Source organism: Megalobrama amblycephala, linkage group LG4 (genome assembly GCF_018812025.1).
Source record: "Megalobrama amblycephala isolate DHTTF-2021 linkage group LG4, ASM1881202v1, whole genome shotgun sequence".
Classification (NCBI taxonomy): Eukaryota; Metazoa; Chordata; class Actinopteri; order Cypriniformes; family Xenocyprididae; genus Megalobrama; species Megalobrama amblycephala.
Window position 1 is genome coordinate 10,545,482 of NC_063047.1, and position 24,180 is coordinate 10,569,661.

Sequence of the window (24,180 nt, forward strand, 5' to 3'; positions counted from 1 at the left end):
TCAGGCATGTTACTTTGTATGGCTGCTTTGAGACATTTACCATTGTTAAAAGTCCTAAATAAATAAAACTGAATTGAATGGAGAGAATAACACATGCTGAAAACTAAAGCTCAAATTACAGACGGGAGCAGAATAGAAAGCCCTTGTGAATGCATGCAGGTCAGGTTGGATTCTGTGGCCGTTTGGTTTTGTCAGATCTGCTCTACTGATTCAAAGCGGCTCTGCTTCAGTAACTCAAAAAAAAAAAAAAAAAAAAGTAATAAAAAAGCAATAAAAGTGGGGAAATATATGAACAAAGGGTTATTAATATTACGATATGAATGTAATCAGGTCAAACAGTGTAACAGGCCATTCTGAAATATGAAGATGAAGATAACAGGCACGCATTCACAGGATTAGTGAGACATAAATGTTTATTGGTACATTTCTATTACAGACCAACTACTGAATGGCAGCACATATAGACCATATTTTAAAAAGAAGCACATGTGATTTTTACTAAAGGAAAATACAATGAAATACAATTCCATAACAGGACATCTTATTTAACATATTTCTCCATGAATTTCTTGTGGAATTCAGAGCGCAGCGTGTCATTGACGAAGCGCTTTTCTTTACGGGATTCATCCACTCCTTTAGCGCAGTTCTTAAACACAACATCATCATCCCACCTGCCAAAAACAAAATGTATGAATGCGTTTGTGTTTTATATGTAAGGATATTATTGAGCTCTTTCTGCTTAAACTGTGCAAGGAATTTGGTATCCAATAGTATTATTTAATCATAATAGCAACAATCTTTTGCTGTTTTTTTATTAAAGGAATATTGTGGAACTGAAATGTGGACACATGGAGCTGTTGATATTGCTGGTCTTAGAGTAGAGAAAATATCACACTATTATTATGCAACATCAAAAAGAGTGAAATGTGAGAGTGAAAGAGCAGCATGCTTCTTTTCTTTCTTTGCTTTAAGTATAATTCTGCAATATGAGTTTGAAGGTAACTTAAAAGAGAAGACCAAACATTCTTTTGTTACTTATTTTTACCACCACAAAATTACCTTCTTTTCACACTGAATGCGTTCTGGCTCTGCGTTTGTTGTTGTTGTTGTTGTTGCTGCTGCTGCTGCTGCTGGCCTGCCAGATTAAGCAGTGGATTCCCACTCAGAATGTTCTCCATACGTATCCTCTCCTCTTCTGCCTTTTGTTCCCTTTCCTTAATCACACACAGGCCAACAAAAACAGTAATGACTCAAGCCAATAAGATATCAAGCCTAAGAAAGTGATAAATGCATGTTCAGGCTGGTCATTACCATAAAAGAAACCCTGAGAGGGTGACAAGGATCATCCTGAAGGGGTTTATTTTGCAATAATGACTGGCTGAAATAAGGACTGGGTATTGACAAATTTCACAACTTAGATTCACAAGCTTGCAATTTGATTAAATTCCAATTGATATCCCTCTATGGTACGCAATATGATATCAATGAGAAAAAAATTATTTGTGTTGTTTTTCCTGCTTAAAATTGGACACTAACAATATCAAACATTTTCATAATTTTTTTAATTTATTTAATTTTTTATAAGTTTGTTGCCTCGAGGCCACAATGGAAACATTTTAACATTTGGCATTTTCATGTAGAAAAAATAAATATATTTATTGAAAACATCAATTTCTTTAACTAGACACTTAAAACAAATTTATCTAGTTAATGTATTAAAAGTTTCATATTTAATAAAAAGTAACATTATATATCCAGCTGTTGCTCTCAGGCAACATTGTACCATAGTGGAACACAAATATTACCAAACCATCATATTATTATGTTACTATATTTAGTTATCATAACCATCTTCATCCTCAACTCCATCTTCTCTCTCACCCTCACTCTCTCCCTAACGGATTGTCACTATGATTTCATCTTCCTCATCACAGTATGACCCCTCATCATCACCCTCATCAACTGGCTTTGCTACCTGTGTTTTATACCTTTTTGAAGTGCTATAGAAAATGTGCAGATCATAATATATGGAGAAATAGTATGTGAATTACTATTCTCATAAGCGCATTACAAAATCATGTGAAAATGGCAACATATTTAGATAATTCTAACTCTTTTTTCCTTACAAATATGATACATTTGTATTCAAACCTATTATGCCTGTATGGCCTTATGCGATTCCATTATGGTACAATCAATGTTGCCTTGAGGCAACATACAGTTTTTTGTTATTTTCTCTAAAACATTTGATGATATATAATGTAAAGTTCTTAAAAATACTTCTTTACTTGCCAGTGAAGGTGACTCAAATTTTTTTGTGGGTGATTAAATGGTTACAAACAAGTGAAAAAAGCACTTTTCAATGGAGAAAATATGAGTCATGTGACGTGCACATGTGCTGAAACAGGACACAAAATGGACCCCTGTTGGTCATGTTTTGGTCTTTTTTGCACTTTTATTGATTAGTATTTGAGTTATTCTGTCCTGAGATATGCTTGATGAATCAATTGGTGCCTTATTTTATTAAAAACAAACTAAAATAGACCATGTTGCCTGGAGGCAACACCGTACCATAGAGGGTTAAATATCAGATACAGTACATGTAAGGCAGTTTTTAATAATAATAAATCTATAATAAACTTAATTATGTTTCTATACCAATGATTCTGAAAACAATGGCCATTTTCATGATAGATTTATTAAAGCATTCATTAAATACTGAGGAATAGGTTAAAGGCACAGTATGTACGTTTCGCCACTAGAGGTCACTTATTCAAAACAATAACAAAGGTGTAGCTTTACACTATGAATCAACTGAATCATGGAAGTTGTCATCTTCACCTCCACAGCCAATGGAAAGCAATCTGATGGGACTCAAGGCAGAAATCATGTTCATGGATGAGCTAACGTATTAAAGTTTTATTAACGTTACTGTGGTATGAAGCAGGGTGAGGCCAAGAGCAGAACGAGGTCGGAGGAGCAAATGTTAATGAGAGACACCTGCGCAACACACCGGCCTCAAGTCCCGCAGAGGAGCTTGGAAGGATTTAAGAAGGAATGACGGCAGTGAAGGGCGAGAGATGACCAGGCCTGGGACATTTTACGCTGGTGTTTTTATTATGCTTATATGCTGTAGTTGGCCGTTGCAGCTTCTTTCTTTATGTTTTTTTATGTCTATTACAATAAAGTTACTTTTGATGTTTGCTGGTTAGTTTTATAAAATACTGTATGGTGGAGAAAATGTTGTATTACTGTTACTACAAATAAAACTCTTTCTGATTATGCTATGTTAGCCCCTTGACAAAACAGTTTTCTGTCGGTAAAGGGTACCAAACTGTTGCTAACCTGTCTAATAAAACGCATAATATATTAAAGCTTCTTTGGTGTTTTCATGGTTTTTAAAGAAGTACGATCAGAAATCGAGGGTAACGCTGATACGACATCATTGACAGGCGGCACAATGACACAGGTTGTTACACTGGTTAAAATTACGAATTTCTCTGGATTTAAACATTGTTGGACACATTTGGGTCACAATTGAACAAAATGTATAACACTGTGTGTAGCGGTTGTTCCTCTGCATTGATATGTTGTTACATGTGCTAGTGGTTTTTGGATATTTTAATGCAAAAATATTATATATTGTTCCTTCATATAATATTATAAAATATAATATCTAATAGAGTGCCCCAGGGATGACGCGTTTTTGTAGGCCAACCCGGAAGTTAGCAGCGCACGGGTTCCCTCGGTTGAAAGCCTATGCATTTTTCCCATAGACTTTTGGAAAATCGCAGAAAATAAGCTCTGTGTTTAACAAAGGGTTATGACACTTACACGTTTTGTCTATCAAGATAATCTTTACAAGTTAACACAACATTTATAGATTTTGAAGCCTAAATAAAGTCGTCAGATATAAAAGGCTAACAGTAGGCTATAAACAGACTACAGCACACCATGGTCGCGGATCAACGTCACCACCACCAATCTTCCTCAAACTTTACTTAAAAAAAACAACTTTATTTAAAAACATGCTCGCTGATTATGATCTGTGCTGTTATAAATACCGATCCACTTTTTCATGAGAAATGCTGTCCAAATGTCCTGTTTGTCATGATGACGTCATGATGAAGTCCCTGCCAAAGGAAGTAGTCCCTTTTAGCAATTTGTTAGCAACCGCCGATTTTAAGACACAGTAAAAATTTTAAAAAAATCACAAGTGGGTTATAACTGGTGTGTTTTATGTCATAGATCAAAACGTGAAAGTATTTAGAGGCTTTGTTAACCACAGACCTTATTTCAGGCAATTTAGCAAAAACCCATTCAAAAAACCCATAGACTTTATGGCGTTGGAACCGGAAGTCCTAAAATGCTAACTCGCTTCCGGGTTTTGCCTACAAAATTGCGTCATCCCTGAGGCACTCTATTTAGTGCATATATTTATGGCTCATTTACTACATCAGCGACAGAAAATATTATATCACCATACAAGGGTATAAATCTGCCACTGCTCCGGTCTCACAGGGTGTTCCTCAAGGTTCAGTTCTGGGTCCACTTCTGTTTATATTTTATATTTCTCCAATTGGTGACATCATACGCATGCACGGACTTCAATTTCATTGCCATGCTGATGACATTCAAATCTACCTTACCACCAGCTCCGATAGGCTATCCCTGCCTGACTCACTTACTGCATGTATCAGGGATATCAAACATTGGATGTCCTTGAATTTTCTTAAACTAAATAACAACAAAACTGAAATATTGATGATTGGCTCTGCTACCTTAGTCAAAAAGATGGACCTTTCCTTTGAAATTGACGGGGTTCATGTTAAGTAGGGCTGGGCGATATATCGCATGAGATTGTCACGCGCATTTCATCAGTAAAGCCGGTTCCCTGATTACGGCTAAATCGCCATCACCTGCTTTCAAATGTAGCGGCATTTAATAGACAGAACCGTAGAACACTGACAAGCCACGCAATATCGCGTTCATATCGCAGATGAATCGCCTTCGATAATGAACGCGACGCGACGGCTTTACTGACAAAATGCGCGTGACAATCGCATGCGACATATCGCCCAGCCCTAATGTTAAGCCTTCTTCATCTGTCCGTAATCTTGGTGTCTTATTTGACTCAAGTCCATCTTTTGCCTCTCATATTTCTTCTTCTTTTTTCCATCTTCATAATATTGCACATCTTCGATCTTCTCTCACTCTAGCTGATGCTGAAATCCTAATTCATGCATTAACCACATCACGTCTGGATTATTGCAATGCTCTATTTCTTGGTCTGCCTAAAAACTCATAGCAAGGTTACAGTATGTTCAAAACTCAGCAGCAAGAGTTCTCACCTCTACCAGGCGTTACATTACTCCTCTACTGCATGATCTGCACTGGCTACCTGTGGCATCACGTATTCACTTTAAAATATTACTTCTAACATTTAAGGCATTAAATGGTCTTGCGCCTCTATATATGTCTGACCTACTCTACTCCTACTCTCCTGCCCGGTCCCTCAGATCATCTGAGCTTGGTCTTTTGTCCATCCCTCGTTTTTGGCTGTCCACTGTAGGTGGTAGGTCATTTTGTGTTAATGCTCCTAAATTATGGAATTTGCTCCCCCTTACACTTCATAATATATCATATTTGCTTACCTTCAAGACTCAGCTAAAAACATATATTTTCAATATGTATTTTGGATAATGTGGCTATATGTGGCCTTATGTGTTTGTATTGTGGATGTGTAAATATATTGTATAGCACTATGTGAAGCGACTTTGAGCTATGGAAAGGCACTATATAAATAAAACTTCTTATATATTTAGCAAAATGCTCCTCTCTTAAGTTTTTTTTTTCTATCAAGCTATGGTCAGTGATTGGCTTTTTTAAATTAAACTTAACATTACGTGACTGATTACAAGCTGATTAATTGACATCTTTTTGCAGTTGAAACACTGATTACATGAGACATAATACATTTCTGTAAGTTCTATTATATCTGTCAACATTCCTTCTGATGTTCATTCATGATTATTTTGTGCAGTAACTAATACAAAAGAGGAAGAGATGATCTGTTCAACTGCCACTTGACCTAAGGCCCTACAGTGATATGTCATGCCACATTGGTTGTGACTAAAAGATTGATTCTTGGGATTTAGGAATTAATATTAGTTCATCAAAATGAGAATAAATTAAATCGAAAAATCTATACTTTCAACCCAGCCCTATCAGAAATTATTTGATATGACAAAAAAAGATAATTGGTCACTGAGGCTCACTTTCTTCTCCTGCTCCTCAGCTCGCTCCTTCTTGATCTTCTCCAGTTCAGCCAGCAGGGCGGCAGTGTCATCATCACTGTCAGAGCCGGAGTCAGAGTCATCTTCATCCTAAAACACACACATCCTTTAAAATACAGTCAAAATCAATCCGTATGCCTAAGTATATATAAGAAAGTGTATGTACATCAGTGAGGGGATCATCAGCATCCAGGTTGGCAGCAGGAATCTGATCCAGACGTGGTCGTTTGGAGGAGGATGAAGACGACGACGACGAAGAAGTTGTGTGTTCTAAAGGAAACGGGAGAAAATCAAAGTCAATGAACACATCTTGACCTAACAAAGCGAAAAACAGTGACGTAAACACATGCTTCCTCACCTCTTGCTCCTCTATCACCTCTCTTAACAGCAACTCTCTCCCTCTCCTCCAGCTCACGTCTGAAATCACGTGCTCTCACCTCTTCTGGAGCATCCTGAGTGGGCTGCCTGCATATCAGGACACAAGCATATCAGGAAGCGAGATGAAACGGAAGTTATGATGGTCTTTTCTTCCCTATTGTGGTATATATTCGAGTGGAATGGCTTCTCAAACAAGAAACAAAATTTTAAGACTTTTGTCCTTTGGGAATTGATTGGATCATTGTTGTCTGCAATTGCAATGATCTCATGTGAGTGACGGGTTGTCCCACCCTTGTGCAGGTAAACACAACATCAGAGAAAAGATGTTGCAGAGTCAAGGCTTTCTCTGTCAATCATAACCTTCAGGTACTAAACAAATTCAGCCCTAATAATGGCTTCTTCTGCAAAAGAAATTCTGTAAACAGCAACTTCACCTGTATTTGATCTTGGTGTGTCCTGGCAGATCTCTGCTGGAGTACTGTTTGGACAAAGCGCTCAGATCACCCTCTCCTTTGCCGCGTCCTCCTCGTGCGGGCTCAAACGTTGGCCTTGCCGCTGTGGTCATCTTTGGTTACCTGAAACAAACAATTTATAACATCACCATAAGTGATATGACATCTTCAATCAAGTGTCTGATAAAGATTAGAGGTGTTCGACCTGCTATGGAGATTTTATACAAACACATGAAGTATGCTATTGATCAATTGCATTTGGACATAGATTAAACAATTGGACATTTGGACAATTTTTAAAAGTAAAAAATAGACATCTAATTACTGACTATTCCTTTTGGCATGAGAATGTGTATGTAGAAACTAAAGCTAATGTATGTAACCTTTAATTTATGTAATAATGCATTGATAAGTTACTTTTAGGATAATGGATAGATCATTTGTTTCAGTTACTTAACTATTAAATTCATTAGACAAAATTGAATGATTTAACCCAATTCCTAGACCTTTTAATTGAGTCCATCAAAATTCTAAAAACAAGGAACTTGGGAATATTTTCTTTGTTTAATGAATATAACAGAACACACGTGTAACGCCTTTATATCGTTTGTAATTGACTGTTTCTATTGTTATGTGTTCTCAATAAAAACATGCTCGCTTTACGCTACTTGCGTTACATTATTTTACACTCACCTGCAGCAGGACGATATAAATCCCACGTATACTTCAAAAGTTATCAAATGGAACACACAAGTTAAACGTACTAATCCTGAACAACTAAATTAAAAAGCGAGTTTATATTATTTTTTTCGAGATTAGCCTCTCTGTTGTTGCTAATGACGGATATCCCATCAGCCACCGCGATTCACACGCAACAGTCACGTGTATGTGAGGGTTACGGTGGCCGCAGAGGGAACAACGTTGAAGCGAAGATGAGAAAATCAAATACACTTAAAGGATTAGTTCACGTTCTGATGAAAATGTCCTGACAATTTACTCACCCCCATGTCATCCAAGATGTTCATGTCTTTCTTTCTTCAGTCGAAAAGAAATTAAGGTTTTTGATGAAAACATTTCAGGATTGTTCTCCATATAGTGGACTTCAATGGAGCGCAAATGGTTGAAGGCCAAAATTACGGTTTACAGCTATCCCAGACGAGAAATAAGTGTCTTATCTAGAGAAACCATCACTCATTTTCTAAAAAAAAAAATAAAAAAAAATTACGTTTTAACCATAAATGCTCATCTTGAACTAGCTCTCTTCTCCTTCTCTATTTGAATTCAATTGACTAAATTGTCATATACAATATGCTAGTGCAAGTATATAACAATTAGTTCAAACTTTGACCTGTGGAGGGCAGTAATACACTTAGCAGAACATTCCACATGTCTACACTGCTGGAATTCAAATAGAGAAGAAGAAGAAGAGAGCTAGTTCAAGATAAGCATTTATTGTTAAAACTTATATTATTTATTTATTTTATTTTTTAAGAAAATGAGCAATGGTTTCTCTAGATAAGACCCTTATTCCTCACCTGGGATCGTGTAGAACGTTTTGAAGCTGCACTGAAACTGTAATTTTGACCTTCAACCATTTGCGCTCCATTGAAGTCCACTATATGGAGAAAAATCCTGGAATGTTTGCATTAAAAACCTTAATTTCTTTTCGACTGAAGAAAGAGACATGAACATCTTGGAATGGATGACATATGGGGTGAGTAAATTATCAGGAAATATTAATTAGAAAGTGAACTAATCCTTTAATGATAACACAACGGATCGCTGTAAATCTGCAACATAGTTATAATAGTCATTTGTAAAAAGTTGTGTAAATACATAGAAAATACAACTAAAATCATATTTTCTCCGTAATTTCTTGTTGCGCAATGTTAAACGTGGACTTGTACTGACACCTAGCCGCGTGAATGTAACATCGCGGATGCCACTGTAAAATACGATGTTCACAGTCATCTATTATTATTTATTCCACAAGCAAATAAAAATAATCTTACCAAGATAAACAAATCATATTCGGTTGGTCATATGATCTTATTTTGTCTGCCATTATAAGGCGACACGCTATATGTGCACATTTAAAAAAAAAAAAAAAAAAAAAAAAGTCAGCATTTACTTTATCAGCAATATAGTTCAGGCTATTTTTTTAATTCGTTATTTTCTGAACCTGCTTTACAGAACAGGATCATCTAGCAGGTTTTGCTTCTCGCCCCAGGCTCTGATCGCTGTGGTAATGTTATGATAATCAGTGAAGTACAGGAATAAAAACTTGTTTTGTTGTCTCAACTGATTCTTTAACTAGAATTACAATACATTCTAAAACTATTGTGCCCTCCAAATAAAAACTAAATTGTAAACAAAACTAAAATGAATGTAAAGAGTACACTTGGAATAGGAACTTTTAAAATGCAAAACGATAAATAACCTTGAAGACTTTCCACCACTTTTAATGCATTGATAAGGAGACACAGACAAACTGAGGTTTTTACTAGCTTTAATATTCCTGAAACTTCTGTTGCAGAAAAAAAAAGTACAAAAGTGTCCGACAGTAAAAAGATGCGAATGCATGGGGGACATAAGAGAGCCTCACTCACTAAAACAGCAGTGTCTCATACAGGCCTGCAAAAGTCATCTATGAAATATCACTAATACGAAGCCAAACAAAACAGAGTAATCAATTAATATACAAAACCACACAGTTGACCAGGCAGTAAGACATGCAATAATACAGTCTTTCCATGAGTGAGAAAGAGAGAGAGCGAAAGAAGAGCGAAAGGAGAGAGAGAGAGAGAGAGAGCGAGAGAGAGATAAAGAGAGAGAGAGAGAGAGAGAGAGAGATGAATTGAGCATCTATAAAAACTGTTCAGCATATCAGACATTTCAATTCATAACATTTCCATATATTTGTTGACAGCTCTTTCTGCTTTGTCTGCTTTCAGAAGTTCTGAAAAGTTTTGCATATGAGATCTGAGGCTGGGATCAGCCAGGGCTCCTGAAATGGCTCTATACAGTTCTGTCTGTTTTGTAAATATGTGTGATTACTAAAACTGCTGAGAACAGCCAAAGAAAACAAAACAAAAAATTATAATAATTTCAGATATTTGCATATGTGACATCATCAGTATAATAAAACACAACACAGAGAGAACCTGTGAGCAATGGAGGGTGAAGCTTTCTCACAGTAATGACACATCTGGGAAAGGGGTCATTGTTATAGCGTGAGGTCATTGCTATGGTAACAGCAGTGAGCTACTGCTGCGGTCAAACTTCTTGCCTTTCGAGAGTGCAGCAACCTGTTTCAACAATTCTCTGTTCTTCGCCTGAGAGACAAACACAAACCCAACAGTTAGTGAATTTTAGATACACTGCAAAAAAAAAAAAAAAAAAACTTATTCAGACAAGATGCATTAAATTGATTAAAATTTAGATTCATTTGTTTCAAATAAATGCTGTTCTTTTGAATTTTCTATTATTTAAAAAAATAAAGTATAATGGTTTACAAAAAAAATCATTAGCATCACAACTGTTTTCAACATTAGTAATAAATGTTTCTTGAGCACATCAGCATATTAGAATGATTTCTAAAGGATCATGTGACACTGAAGACGGGAGTAATGATGCTGAACGTTCAGTTTTGCCATTACAGGAATAAATTATATATTAAAATATATTGAAATACTAAAATAGTCATTTAAAATATTTCACAATATTACTATTTTACTGTACTTTTGATCAATGCAGATTTAGTGAGTATAAAGGACTTCTTTCAAAAACATTAAAAACAAACCTTGCCGACCCCAAACTTAAATGTGCAGTAAGTGGTATATGAACTAAGCTGTTGGACATTGTTGATATTTGAAATCAACCCAAACAAACCCACCCCTCTCTTTATTGCTCCGCCTCCAAAACTCTCACTCCAATTCTAAGCACCCTGCTCTGAGTCTGTCTCGAACCGCTGCCCGATCGCTGCTGGAATGCGAGGCGAATGCACTACCAATGACGCAACACACCTCATTCTCTAGCGGCCGTCAACTCTCACTATCTGGCCACTGTTACACTTAATGTGAGTGGATGTCTGTTTATCACAGCTGAAGTGCAACAAAATGCTTCATGAAAAATAAAGCGCAGTTGATGAACGAACGACAAGGAAGCACAAAAAATGCACACAAAGTACACACCCGTACATACAAAGTGTTCGTTGTTAGTCGCAAACAGCACAGCAGCTCCAGACAATCCAAAAACCCAGTGTTACTCACATGAGAAGCGGGATCTAAGCAGTTTTCAGGCCTTCCCTCTTAGCTCTCTCCAGCGCTGGAAAGCTTTTCTAATATAACCTGGTCCTAAAGCACTTGCCCAGGCATAAACCTTCATTCCAGTGATATTCTTTTGAGCTCTTTTGTATTGTGTCCCATTTCTCTTTCGTTTTTTTTTTTTTCGTTTTTATTATTTTCAAATCTCCCTCTTGCTCGTTCTCTCTCCTCGACCGTCATACGCCCCCTGATGCCGATTGGTTAGATGTTTGTTATTGGACTCGGCCCGATCAAAAAAAACTGACAGACACAATTTCCAAAGTTTTAACAAAATAATAATGGCTTATTTCAGTTACCACATAAATTTATTAATCAGCATGTGTGGTGATTTGAGTTTTGGAGAGTGTACGGCGTAAGTGACCTGTTGTTGCTCCATGGCCTCTTTGTGTGCTTTCTCCATGTTGTTCATCTTCACCCGCATATTTGACTCCTGATACTGAAAGTCTGCCTTCAGCTCTGTCAGCTGAAACAGTAAACAAAGTTAGGAAATGATCTTTGCAAAATATTTAAGAACAGAAGTCATTTTTCTACAGTGTTAGTTGTGTGCTGATATGGCAATAAACCAGTTTCCCTTGTGTTTTATAAGCAACAACCCATAGATTCTACAACAAACAAACGCACTATAAATATTCTATTTTTGGAATTGAGCTGGAACTGAATTGGCAACAGTGCATAGGAAGTTCAGCTGGAATTTAGTGTATTGCAAATCAAATCTACATCAATACAATCTTTACATCTTCACTGACAGACTTCTAGTAGCAGCTCAAACACTCAGCATAATTATCACCTCCGGAAGCAAAAGGACTGTGATGTGGGCGGCTGACCACAGACAGCAGGATGGAGCTCAGAGAGAGACTAATAATAAGTTAATTAACACATTTAAGTGTCCATCAATCGCTATGTACTATTTTCTGTATCTCATTTCAGAGTTTGTTCCATAAATATATACAAAAAGAGGACTGTTAGAGTCATTTGACTCTGATTTGGTCAGTCATACTGTAGCTTGAAAGAGCTACAACTACAACACTGACTCAATGTGAATGTTGTGCCAAAGTCAGGAAGTGGCATCACAGTTACCTTCCTGTCTTTCTCAAGGATGGTCTGGTCTCTCTGCTGGAGCATGCGCTTCAATGACATCACTTCCTCTTTTAGCTGGCTAATCAAGATGAAGTTGTCCGTGCCTCCAGAATCCATCGACTGAGTGATGGAACTACTGGAGGGGGAAAAGAAAAATAGAAATGTTTAGCATTGAAAGAAAGAATGTGTCAGCCTGTCCACACAGTGAGAAGTATTTACCTGTCTCCATTGGATGGCTTTGTCTCTAGCTTGGGTTTTTTCTTTGGCGTTTCCTTCTGAATGCTACATCAGAGAAGTATTTTAGAGCCAATCCATCTCAACGTAATCTCACAGCATGGACAAAGAGACACTGACCATTCTAAATATTAAACTACAGCCGAATAGAAACAGCATGTGAAGCAGCGTGTGCATGTAAAAGAGACATATCTCACCTCTGCTTCCACAGCCCCTGATCCTGCTCTGGACTTAAAGTACCACTTATTCTGTAACGCACACAGTGACAGCATTTTTGTAAGGATTTTCAATAAGCAAGTTTGTGTTCATGTGATTGGGTGCTCATTGGGTGCTTCGGTTGCTTGTATTTGTATTATATCATACGTGCTTACTTGTGATGTGAACTTGCGTGTCTGTGGTGCTGATGATGATGATGGTGTCTCTGATGTTCCTTCTCACTGAGGGAAGAAGAGTTGGAGTGGGAAGAGCCAAGGCCTTTCCGCTGCTCTTTCGTTTTTTGTAGAACACGACGATATGACAGTGTGCAAAGCCAACACAAGAGCTTCCCATCCACCTGCAGCAAGAGGTAATTGACATCTGCATCAAGTTTGCCCAGTGTTATTTTTGTATTATTTATATAATATTAGAGTATTTACTGATACATTTTAAATGTATCCATTAAAGTTTTATATTTTCAGTTTTCGTATTAAGTTTTAGTAATTTTGTGGTGCTTTTGTTATTTTAACATTTCTATTTAGCTTTAATCTTTTTTATTTTAGTTTCAGGAATTTCCAAGGCAGCATTTCTAGTTTAATTTTTTTATTTAATATTTATATTTTATTTCAGCTTTATTGAAAATAATTTTTAATAGTTTTAGTAAACAATAACACTGTGTGTGCACTCTTATTTTGTGATGGCGCATAACACCTTTGATGTTATGAAACTTCTTAATATTTAATAATGATAAAATTATGCAGCAGCAGTTCAGCTTTGTGTTTAATTTGTGTTTAAGAAAAATAACCATATTTAAAACTTTATAAACTAAAATAAGGCAGACGGCCTACGCAAGTCAACTTGCTCCAAAAGAGTAACTTCTGAAGCGATGTATGATGTAGGACGTAGGAATAGCGTGAGCTTGGACGCCTTTGTGGTTCAAACAAATAGCGCTGGACAACAAACTCAAGCTCCTCTTATATCGAAATCCTCTGATATTTCTCTTTAAAAATTCTCATTTTAGACTTATAATTTGTGACCAGTGTTTTGTTTTGCTCTATTCTCTGCGCTTCCACGTTCGTCAATGCGTCAAGTCAGAGATTACTCTTTTGGCGTAAGTCGATTTGTGTAGGTCGTCTGCCGAAAGCTACTTATTTTAGTTTATAAAAGATTTAAATATGGACACTTTCAATACTAAAACCCATCGCTTCACTTCAGAAGGCCTTTATTAACCCCCCTGGAGCCGTGTGGATATCTTTTATGATGGATGGATACACTTTTTCTGACTCAGGAGCTCCATTCACTACTATTATAAAGCTTGGAAGAGCCAGGATATCATGGGATGGAAGAGTAAATCATGGGATAATTTTAATTTAATTTCAAAAATGAAAATTCTGTTATTCATTACTCACCCTCATGCCGTTCCACACCCGTAAGACCTTCGTTAATCTTCAGAACACAAATTAAGATATTTTTGTTGAAATCCGATGGCTCCGTAAGGCTTACAAAGGGAGCAATGACATTTCTTCTCTCAAGATCCATAAAGGTACTAAAAACATATTTAAATCAGTTCATGTGAGTAGAGTGGTTCAATATTAATATTATAAAGCGACAAGAATATTTTTGGTGCGCCGAGAGAGAGAGAAAAAAAAAAAAAAAAACGACATTTAGTGATGGCCGATTTCAAAACAATGCTTCAGGAAGCGTGTCGAATCAGCTGTTCGGAGCGCCAAAGTCACGTGATTTCAGCCATTTGGCGGTTTGACACGCGATACAAATCATGAATCGATACGCTGATTCATTTGTGCTCCGATGCTTCCTAAAGCAGTGTTTTGAAATCAGCCATCACTAAATAAGTCATTATTTTGTTTTTTTGGCACACAAAAAATATTCTCGTCGCTTTATAATATTAATATTGAACCACTGTACTCACATGAACCGATTTAAATATGTTTTTAGTACATTAATGGATCTTGAGAGAGGAAATGTCATTTCTGGCTATGGAGGTCTCTTACGGGTGTGGAACGGCATGAGTAACAAATTACAGAATTTTCATTTTTGGGTGAACTAACCCTTTAACTCAGATTTTCAGCACTGTAATTTCAAACAGAAAATCAAGAAATAGAGTTAAATGTAAAAAAACAAACAAACATTAAATTCAAAACTGCAGTTGTGGGGTTAATGGCCAGATATCACTTTTGTCCACTACTGTATGCATCATGAAGAACGCAATACACTGCGGATCATAAATCAGTAAAGCTGGATGATCAGCTATTAACATTGGTGGGAGGAATCGGCTTTAATGATTCAGTTCTGTGTTGTGTTTTGTACAACTTGTTCAGTAATTAATGACAGACATAATTGAGCTTTCAGTGTGTTTTGAAATCTGGAGACAGTGACTCTTCAATCTGTCAGAGCATGATGAATCACATCACATACATGCAATGCGAGAGAACTGCCAGAGTGTGTGGATGAGTAATAAGACTGAATATGAATGTGCATGATTGGTCACCTTTCTCCTTCCCTCGTCCTTCCTGTCGAAGGCACACTGCTGCTTGCACTGTTCGCAGGTCTGTGGAGGGCCGTACTTCTTCTCAGAGTTGGTGCAGCGCTGACATTTGGTCCCAATGAATGCAGCAATGATGTTACAGTACTGACATGGCTTCGGCTGACAAAAGAGAAAAAGGTGCATTAGTGCATCCATCTATAGGATTTCCAGTTATTTAAACATACTCTCACATGAACTTACCGTCCCAAACTGTTTGACATTCTGTGCACACTTCTTACAGATAGTGTTGGTCTTGCTGAAAATAAGGAAAGATCTTTCATTAGTACAGATATGATGATACATGTTTCAGCAGCCACTGTGGCCAGTGAGTAAAGACCCTGATTGTGTATATGACTCTCACCTCTCCTGCTGAAACTCTGACCTGCAGTAGGTGCATTTTACTATAGGGTGCGCGATCCGACACTCCTAGGAGGAAAAATGATATGATGTAACAATGATATGCTGTAAACTTAAAATATGCTTTCATGTAGGCTACACAGAAAACTAACAATGGCAGTGCAGTACATTATGTAGGACTGCTGAGTTGTATCTTTGAGTGTTTTCACCTTTTCAGGGGTCTGAGCATGGTTAGCTTGATTTTTGGCCCGTATGTGAACACTTCAAACAATCTCAGACCTTTTTAAAGTGAACCAAACAGAGATCATCTTGGGACACTTGCCTCCAGTTTCACAGACCAGGCTTAAGATAGTCCTAGACTAAAATGCATGTTTGAGCTGTTTTATCTGAAAGTAACTTGCCCTGACATATCTTAAAATATGTCAGAGCCATTGTTTTGTTTCAAGATACACACCAGTAATGTTTTTTTTTTTTTTTCTAGGGCACGTTCATAAAAGCTACTTAGATGCCCTAATTGAACTAAGGCTTAATCCTGGCTTAGTCTAAGCCCTATCTGTGAAACCAGGCCTTGATTTTTCCACTTGCAGATTCTGATTTAGTTTGGTCATCAGATGCCTCCATACAAATTGGCTATTCATCATGGATACTTCTGCTGGAAGTTCTCTCCAAGTGATTAATTCACAACATACACTTGTCTATGGTCATTCCAATCAACGTCTTGTTTATGTTTTCGTGTTAAGGTCGTGAGATATCGATATTATTAAAATACTGTATGTAATAATTAATGCATGTTCAATAATGTATGGAGTGAATACTTGCTAGTTCTCATAATGCCCGATTTCTCCAGTAGATTTAATTAAGTACATTATTGGATTTGTACATTACTGATTTATGTTTAAAATGTATACTATGCAATCATTGACCTTGTGCAGGCATCTGTGTCTAACACATTTTTGTATTTTAATATTATATATGCAGATGTCAGGACTGCCTTGTGCAATAAATAAACAATTCAAAGAAAACAATTCAAAATAAACATATAGATGGATGTGTGATAACGAGCAAGAATATGGATGTAGTACTGCAACAAAATGTATATTTTTGTGCCAAAGATGTGTTTTTTTATATTACATATATTACGTTCAAAGTTAAGCTCAATCAATCATGCTGTGATGAACAAAATAATAATAAATAAAACATTCTTTGACAAAATAAAAATCTTAAGCTGCTCAATAAATGTGAATTGAATTAAATTTGAGGGTATAGGTTCAGCCATGAAGCACTGAATTTGACTATATCCAAAAACCACTAGTAAGAACAAAGAGGTTTGAGACCCCATTACTGCTTAAGCGGACCAAAAAAGAATTTGAGTCCTCTTTCAGGGACAGTGTGAATGTAAAGAGAACTGGGTGGTTCTTCTTTCTTTCTTTTTTCACTTGGTTCATCGTTTGGTCCGCTTCAAGGGGTCTGAGCTCGGTTCTTTTAAAGAGGACTCAAGTGTGAAAACACAAAACATAAACAGGTTTTAAGACAGTGGTGTTTTAGCTGAAACAATGTCTGGATGGTTCTGCCGTTAACAATTAACGCATAAATAACTCTTTGGCCTAACACAGGACATACATTTTTACACGAGACCCTTGAAGCGCATGTAAACAGTAAACAGTGCCCTCTCACCTTGCAGAGCTGCTGGCCCTGCGACAACTCCTCGAACGGGAACCGCTGGTTACACTTGGTGCAGGCGTACAGGGCCGATGTGGCCATCACCAACCACACAAACACACAATTACCGCTACTGTTGAAATATAACTACACTTACGCGCGGACGTCCTTTAACACATGTGACGAGGTGAGACCTGAGCAGATTCAAACCCAATTAAAACTGCAATTAATCCCGATAAATAAAATGGATCCAACCATCTAAAACTGCTCTGCGGATACTACTATAAAACATCAGTGGCTTATACTCATGACTAAGAACTAAATATAACTAAAATATGGTTATACGTAAAAAGAATAACTAAAACCCTGATTTCATATCTCGGTATTTCGGCTTCTGGCGAGAATTTTTGCTTTCTCCTTTTTGTATCTCAGTCGACGCACGAACCGGATGCGACCTGTGACTACAAAGGAAAGACTCAACAGCCAATCGGGAGGCTGTGCCGATGGGCGGGAAGAATGGTTTTGAAATATAAGAACCAATCAAAGACCTCGTCCCGCCCCTTTAAAGCCGTACGCAAGGATTTTTGTGACGTGTGTTAGTGATGTAAAGATCTCACCCTTTCTCATACAGTGGAACAGGAAAGAGTACAGCTGAAAAATTGACTTTTCTCTCTAGAGCAGAACGGTGTATGTTAGAAACCATATCCCCCTTCAGGAATAGAGAGCTGTATTATAGAAATAACTATAGTAATTGTTTAATTTATTGGAATTACACATTTAAGGAATATTTAATATGATCAACAGGGACTTTTATAAATCTCCATTTCAGAGCTGTAGAGATCACAGAAGATGAAGAATTTCTGCAGACATGGCAGATATAATAATAAATCCCAACAAAAATGTTACGGCAATGACATTACGGCATTACTTTCTGCAATAATTTAACTAAAAATATAGATTTTCTTTGCTGTCTTTACTGTCCTGCCAAAACAAAACGTATATAAACGTTTTAGGCGTTTCATGTAAGTATAATCTTTAGATTTTGGATTTGCTCCTTACGTATATATTTTTTAATTATTATTATTATTTTTTTCTACACTCTTCTCCCCGTGTATATAAAACTTTTATTATCCATTATGGTTCAGTCAGCGCGTCACTCAATGCAAAATAAACGCGACTGGCGTTTTACTGTAACGCACAATTCTATGCGCCAGATAAAAAAAAGATGGCGGACCAATCGGTGAGTAATGGACAGACGCTTGGGGTTTATGTAGTCTTAGTCGCGATTTAAATAACATTTGTTTTGTCTTTGTTGGTCGATGTCATTTATAATTGCGTTATGTCCTCATAGGGTGAGATCACTGAGGGCTGTCGACTGCCTGTGCTGCGAAAAAATCAAGAAAATGAAGACGAATGGCGTAAGTATCAGCCTGACAGCTGCGTATAGAATGTAAACACAACACTTGTCACAAGCGTGTGTGTATATATATATATATATATACACAATACACACACATTATATATATCTATCAAAACTAGCTACTGGCGAATAACAGTATATAAGTATATTTAAAGATCTTACTGCTTGCTTGTCCAGAAGTAATTTTTCATTTCGTCCCTTCATAGCTTTGGCTGAAATTCTCAGTGTCAAAGACATCCCTGGGAGAAAACTTTACTATGTCCACTATATTGACTGTGAGTATTAACTAACAGGCTGACTAGATACTTTGGTCTAATTTCTTTCATCCAGTATTAATAATTAAATAATGCATGATTCCATTTGCAAATAAATAAATTTGTTGTTTGTTTGAAGTCAATAAGCGCCTGGACGAATGGGTTACTCCAGACCGACTGGACATGAAAAAGCTCCAGTATCCCAAGAAGGAGGCGAAGACTCCGATGAAGAATGGCCTGCCTGGGTCTCGGCCGAGCTCCCCAGAGAGGGACGTGGTAAGAGAATCTACTCTACTCTACTCACTAGATGTAGAAACAAAACTCCCCCACATCAATGGTAAAGAGATATATCATTCACAGTTGTTTTCAAATGTGCATGCTTTTCAGTCTGTTCACCATCTTCTCACTTTCTGTTTAAATTTAGAAGAAGAGTCTAGATCTCCACGTTCAGTCTGCTTCAGCGCCTTCAAGAGGCAAAACCCTCCCCACACCGGTACAGACAAACTCTGCCCATTGTATTTTACTGATCAATCTGTCCTGCAAGAGTTTATGATGAATGGGCTGAATTAAAGACTAGTTTGAATAAACTCATTATACACAAGTTTCCAAACAGTGTGAGGGAAGCAGTTTTGCCTTATCTCAATTTAAGCCGCAGATAGCAGAACCTTTCATGTGACATGTTACTGAAAGATATGTATCCCACAATAATGGTAGCATTGTTAAAAGGATTACATGAGATTGAATCTTTGAAATGCACATTTAAGATACTCAATATGTTTTTAGTGTTTGTTGCACAGGGAATTAAAAAAGATGTTTTATTTAGTAAAAGCTGTCAATGCATTCAGACCCCATTAGTCCTTCTCATTACTCATTACTCCTTAGTTATTTTCATGATGTAAGGGGCAGACCTTCACTCATGTCTTTATATATGATGGATTTTAGTACCTTTTTAAAGATTTTTTTTTTTTTTTTACTTTCCATGCAGATAAAAAAGTAGCTGTCTTGTTTCTGTTTAATCTTACAGAAGAGGAAAGCAGAGTCAGTCTCTTTGGCAACACAAGTGAGCGCGGTGACTCCAGTGCCTTCAATTCCTGGTTCTGCAGAGGCGAGTCAGGCCTCTGTATATCCAACAATTAGAGATTCCTCTTTCAGCATTAAATCCAGAGAAGAGCATGAGCCACTCACCTCTCTAACCACAGTAAGAAATTACTTGGAAAAAAATTAAGAACAGTATGTTTCTTCTTACATAACAACAATAATAATATTTCTTATTATTTTTGAACAATCAAACCTTTCTTTATTTCCTCTAATTCTTCCTCTTGGAAGAATGGCACAACGTCCATTCAGCGTCATCTCATTCCTCCTCAGCCTGGGAGAAAAAGAAAAAATTGTGGAGGGACAGATGAGGTAAGTGCTGCAGCTAAAATTCTTAAAAATAAACATCTCGCATTTTATTGTTATTTGGCAAGAAAACGATGCTGTAAGATGTTAGGAATTAGGAATGTGTTGTTTTAGGGCACTTCACATTTCCTTTATATCTCATAAAGGAATGTAATGTTTATTACGTTATACAGATTCTGTGCTATGCAAACAGTTTTAGAAACCAACACTGACTACCAACAAGAGCAAGTCTGCACCTGATTTCCAGTCAAAACCAAACCCATCAAATGTTTTCCAGTTAAATATAACTCTTTCTGCTCTATCAACTACTTTTCTCCTTTAAAGTGTCCCAAAGCATTGCAACCGCTTGTGTTTTTCTAGATGGTAAAGGTGTTCCAGAATAACAGTCCCCGCTGCTCCACCATCTATTTGCTGCCAGGAGAGGTCCGGCTCATTTACTTCCCATTGCTTTGTTGAGTGTTTTGCCAGAATGGAGGCTTAGGGCTGTTAATGAATCAGTTACATGATAGAATGGATTCTGTAAATGCAGTACATATTTATCATTAAATACATGTATATTTATGTAATAAATATAGATGTATTTATAATTATAATACAGTATATATTTATCATTAAATATACATGGAAATCAGGTAAACCTGACATTAATAAGAATGAAATACAAAAGTTTACATGAAACCCACAAACATTTTTGAATATGAAAGTCATTCACTTGTTATCGATGTTTTATACAATTCTCCCTAACACTACTCTCTGATCTCAGGACTCTCAGGACAGTTCAGATGGAATCCCATCCGCCCCGCGCATGACCGGTAGTTTGGTGTCAGACCGCAGTCATGATGACATTGTGACACGAATGAAGAACATAAACTGTATAGAGCTGGGCCGGCACAGGCTGAAGCCTTGGTACTTCTCTCCATACTCCCAGGAGCTCACCTCTCTGCCCATTCTCTACCTCTGTGAATTCTGTCTCAAATACCTCAAGAGCCTCAAATGTCTTCAAAGACACCTGGTAAGAGTAGTTTCAAGACTTATGCTTAAGGTGGGGTCACATTAGCAAAATTTCACGGGCAATAAAAAGTCCATTGTCAGTAGCTCACACACAAGTCACGTTCAAACCAAGCAGCTTTCTGTGGGTCAACGGGGCAAATTCCCATGACCAACTTGAACACAAGTGAAATCTGCGTGAGGAACATTTCCACACTCGTGCAAAACTCTTAAAACTCGTGCAAAACTCTTAAAACTCTTAATAGCATGGATTCCTATTGAAATGACCCGATAAATTTCACAGAGCAATGATAAATATGCCCACATCTTTAAATAGCTGTTACTGTATAGTTTCACATACCTTGTTTATAATTTGTACTACATTTAATATACAATTACTCCCACCTTTACAGACAAAATGCAACCTTCGGCATCCTCCAGGAAATGAGATCTACCGCAAAGGAACCATCTCCTTTTTTGAAATAGATGGCAGGAAAAACAAGGTGTGTAATAAGAGTCGGATGAAAAAATTAGTGATTTAATACAAATAATTTGATAATGATGTTGCCAATGTGTCTAAACTTAATAAAGAATATTCAAATGTCACTGTTTTCTTGTTCCACTAATAAGGCACTGTTGCAGCATGTACTGTACATCTTTGTGGTCTCTTGATGGTCTTTTAAATCTGTGATTCTTTTTCACTGCACAGGCATATTCCCAAAATTTGTGTTTATTGGCCAAATGCTTCCTGGACCACAAGACCCTGTACTACGACACAGATCCTTTCCTGTTCTATGTTATGACGGAGTATGACTCAAAGGGTTTCCATATAGTTGGCTACTTCTCAAAGGTACGTTCCTTCTCTGCTGGCATCTGTTGTTTTATACTTTTTAACCCTTCAAACATTTGCTTGTACTAACTTTATTTAAAATGAACACCCTACTTTTCTTGTTCGAGAATATAGGGAAGAAATCGCAACTTCTGTTTCATGACGACTTTAATGTCTTTTTTCGTCTCTCATTAAAGGAGAAAGAATCAACTGAAGACTATAATGTGGCCTGTATTCTGACGTTACCACCTTATCAGAGAAGAGGCTATGGAAAACTACTAATTGAGTTCAGTGAGTAATTTTACAGTTCTTCAGGAGTAGTCAAATTTGGTTAGTTAGGTAAGATTTTTGCTTTATAAATTTATGCCTCAATTTTATTTGTGAAATATAATAATAGCCCTAAATGTCGTGGCGCCTGTTTTCAAGGTTATGAGCTCTCAAAGGTGGAAGGAAAGACGGGTACCCCAGAGAAACCTCTGTCTGATTTGGGGCTGCTCTCCTACCGCTCATACTGGTCACAGACCATCCTGGAGATACTCATGGACCTTAAATCAGAGAATGGAGAACGGCCACAGATCACCATCAAGTGTGTGCCCACTCTTTGTATTATACTAAGGAAATACTTTGTAGGCACAAATTTTTAGCTGTGTTCTCGCCTTTGTTGTTCTTAGTGAAATTAGTGAGATCACGAGTGTCAAGAAAGAGGATGTGATATCAACTCTTCAATACCTCAACCTCATCAATTATTATAAGGTAAGAAATCACTTTTACTGAAAAGTTATAATGTTGGGGGAGAAAGTCAAAGATTAAGTGCTACATTCTTTGCTAATTCAGATATTGAGGGGGCATTTCAGCATGTTTGATTTCGCTCTCTTCACTTCTAGGGTCAATATATCCTCACCTTATCCGAGGACATAGTGGAAGGCCACGAGCGTGCCATGCAGAAACGCCACCTCCGCATTGATCCCAAATGCTTGCATTTCACTCCTAAAGACTGGAGCAAGAGGGGCAAGTGGTGAAGTACAGAGCAGGGCCACTAGCTCACAGATGTAGACAAAGGAATTCAAACCAACATAAATACTGTAAATAATCTTGTATTTATGTACTTTCATGGTTTTTATATAAAGCTCTTCTCTAAAAAAATATGGAAGTCATTTGAAAAATGTAACTGAATGTGATAATGTGTAAATAAACAGTCTGTTTGTACTGTTTGGGGAGCTGATTTTACTTGCCAAATGGAAACTGGGAACACTTAGTGCTAATTTATGACAGGATGTCTGAGTGACCTTTTAGTGGTTTTTAAACACCACTTTTTCTTACATTTGCTGTAGAGTAAAAGCATGTGCTACATGGCAATATATATTTTTCTAGTGTTGTCACACTCATTTTGCAGGGTCTGATTCATCAGAATTATCCGCACACACGCTAGATCTGGCACGTTTTACACCAAGTGCCCTTCTTGAGTCACACACACTCCTATGACAAATTTGGCATGTCCAGTCCATCTAACCTGCATGTCTTTGGACTATTTGGTGGAAACTGAAGCACCCGAAGAAAACCCACGCTGACATGGGGAGAACGTGCAAACTCCTGTGACAAATCTTATAGCAATGTATGACTGGAATGAAAATTTGGAATAGAGTTAGCCTCACCTTTCATTCAACAATAAAACAGCAGCTGAGGAAGTACAACAGTGGGGCCATGATTAAAGTCGTCAGGTAAATCAGACACTTGATATTCTGGGAAAAGACCAGCTTGGTTGGATGCAGTT

General features: G+C 37.2%; 3 protein-coding genes across 5 annotated transcripts; 1 reads left to right on the forward strand and 2 right to left on the reverse strand.

Annotated features, from left to right (window-relative positions):
- Positions 1 to 395: 395 nt before the first annotated feature.
- cwc15 (CWC15 spliceosome associated protein homolog) lies at positions 396 to 8,049 on the reverse strand. Its single transcript, XM_048187408.1, has 7 exons — positions 7,820 to 8,049; positions 7,109 to 7,249; positions 6,655 to 6,761; positions 6,463 to 6,566; positions 6,279 to 6,386; positions 1,060 to 1,214; positions 396 to 671 (listed from the first exon to the last, which is right to left on the reverse strand). The coding sequence occupies exons 2-7, from the start codon at positions 7,237 to 7,239 to the stop codon at positions 542 to 544; spliced, it is 735 nt and encodes a 244-aa protein (XP_048043365.1). The 5' UTR covers positions 7,240 to 7,249; positions 7,820 to 8,049; the 3' UTR covers positions 396 to 541.
- A 1,569-nt stretch (positions 8,050 to 9,618) lies between these two features.
- Positions 9,619 to 17,987, reverse strand: fam76b (family with sequence similarity 76 member B). Of its 2 annotated transcripts, none has more exons than XM_048187411.1 (10): positions 17,534 to 17,987; positions 15,864 to 15,928; positions 15,704 to 15,758; positions 15,467 to 15,622; positions 13,134 to 13,315; positions 12,960 to 13,010; positions 12,748 to 12,810; positions 12,529 to 12,661; positions 11,813 to 11,914; positions 9,619 to 10,461 (listed from the first exon to the last, which is right to left on the reverse strand). In XM_048187411.1, the coding sequence occupies exons 1-10, from the start codon at positions 17,618 to 17,620 to the stop codon at positions 10,372 to 10,374; spliced, it is 984 nt and encodes a 327-aa protein (XP_048043368.1). In that variant the 5' UTR covers positions 17,621 to 17,987; the 3' UTR covers positions 9,619 to 10,371. The 2 variants fall into 2 exon arrangements, with proteins under 2 accessions (XP_048043368.1, XP_048043366.1); XM_048187409.1 differs by having other exon boundaries at positions 12,529 to 12,664; positions 17,534 to 17,986.
- A 227-nt stretch (positions 17,988 to 18,214) lies between these two features.
- kat5a (K(lysine) acetyltransferase 5a) lies at positions 18,215 to 23,620 on the forward strand. 2 transcript variants are annotated; one of them, XM_048187413.1, is made up of 16 exons: positions 18,219 to 18,540; positions 18,664 to 18,758; positions 18,870 to 18,936; positions 19,145 to 19,213; positions 19,332 to 19,468; positions 19,617 to 19,685; positions 20,217 to 20,390; positions 20,519 to 20,599; positions 20,954 to 21,016; positions 21,357 to 21,605; positions 21,994 to 22,083; positions 22,290 to 22,430; positions 22,607 to 22,700; positions 22,836 to 22,995; positions 23,081 to 23,162; positions 23,294 to 23,620. In XM_048187413.1, the coding sequence occupies exons 2-16, from the start codon at positions 18,744 to 18,746 to the stop codon at positions 23,426 to 23,428; spliced, it is 1,626 nt and encodes a 541-aa protein (XP_048043370.1). In that variant the 5' UTR covers positions 18,219 to 18,540; positions 18,664 to 18,743; the 3' UTR covers positions 23,429 to 23,620. The 2 variants fall into 2 exon arrangements, with proteins under 2 accessions (XP_048043371.1, XP_048043370.1); XM_048187414.1 differs by lacking the exon at positions 20,954 to 21,016 and having other exon boundaries at positions 18,215 to 18,540.
- Positions 23,621 to 24,180: the final 560 nt, after the last annotated feature.